The following is a 1,110-nucleotide window of genomic DNA, read 5'->3' as shown; positions in this document are numbered from 1 at the left end:
CTGGGCTTTGCATGTGAAGCACATCCCAGCCTTGTAGGAGAGCAGGGAGCAAAGCACTGCAATGCTTGGCAGAGGATTTGCATTTTGCACGGTGGGCCGGTGCAAGTGAAGTGGAGGTAGTGGCAGGGCGTGGACAAAGGCGCTGAAAGTGCGTGTTCTGGTGTGTCCATGCAGGTACTACCGCTGCGACCGCAACCTGGTGTGGAATGCTGGGGCGCTGCACTACAGCGACGAGGTTGTGCTCATCAAGAGCCTTACCTCAATGCCCAGCGGCCGGAATGAGCTGAAGAACCGTGTCTCAGCCGTGAACTACATTGGGAAGGGCACCTACACCGACTGCGCCATAAAGCGGGGCATCGAGGAGCTGCTCATCAGGTAAGGCAGTGGGGCCGGGGTGGGCAGAGGGGGTGATGCTGGTGGTATGTCCGTGGTGGATGGAGGTTGGGAGCTTCTTGGTTAGGACATCCCTGTGCATTGTGCAGAGCTGTCCCCAGGGTGGGAGAGGAGGTCACTGAGGCATGAAATAGGCACGGGGGTGGCAGGTTGCTAGGCGCTCCGGCTTTGCTGGGATGAGGCATGCCCTGACCATAGGCTGGAGCACTGCCTAGGGTGAGTGTTCAGAGGTGCCCAAGTCACTCCTCTCCAGCTAAATCTGTTAAATCCTTGCAACATTAAAATCCTGTGTTTAAACCCTTGCAGTGGCTCCCACCACAAGGAGAATAAATACTTGATCGTGGTGACTGATGGACACCCCTTGGAAGGGTACAAGGAGCCCTGCGGAGGCCTGGATGATGCTGCCAATGAAGCCAAACATTTGGGGATCAAAGTGTTCTCTGTCGCCATCTCTCCCAACCACCTGGTAGGGACCACGCAGCAGGGATGCTCCCTGCAGGGGTCCTGAGTGGGACCACGGGACCCCCAGCATGGCAAAGGAGGCTCCGAGTGCCCCTCAGAGCTCCTCCCTGGAGAGAGGATGCCACCTCTGCCACCCTGCCCCGGGGTGGTCTCGGGGGATGGGTCCTGCATGGGTGCCCGCAGGTCTCACTCTGCCCTCCTCACCCCCCAACCCTAGGATCAGCGGCTCAACATCATTGCCACGGACCATGCCTA

The 1,110-nt window shown here is 58.8% G+C and overlaps 1 protein-coding gene across 1 annotated transcript in view; it reads left to right on the top strand.

Annotated features, from left to right (window-relative positions):
- Window positions 1–1,110, top strand: part of COL6A1 (collagen, type VI, alpha 1) — a 26,092-nt gene that overhangs the window by 2,918 nt on the left and 22,064 nt on the right. The window contains exons 3-5 of the mRNA XM_009320833.1: window positions 175–375; window positions 700–859; window positions 1,073–1,105. Coding sequence (XP_009319108.1) covers window positions 175–375; window positions 700–859; window positions 1,073–1,105 — 394 coding nt within the window. The remainder of the gene's footprint in view (window positions 1–174; window positions 376–699; window positions 860–1,072; window positions 1,106–1,110) is intronic.

Source organism: Pygoscelis adeliae, unplaced genomic scaffold, assembly GCF_000699105.1.
Source record: "Pygoscelis adeliae isolate BGI_AS28 unplaced genomic scaffold, ASM69910v1 Scaffold63, whole genome shotgun sequence".
Classification (NCBI taxonomy): domain Eukaryota; kingdom Metazoa; phylum Chordata; class Aves; order Sphenisciformes; family Spheniscidae; genus Pygoscelis; species Pygoscelis adeliae.
Note: the sequence above shows the minus strand (reverse complement) of the source record. Positions and strands in the feature narration are given on the sequence as shown.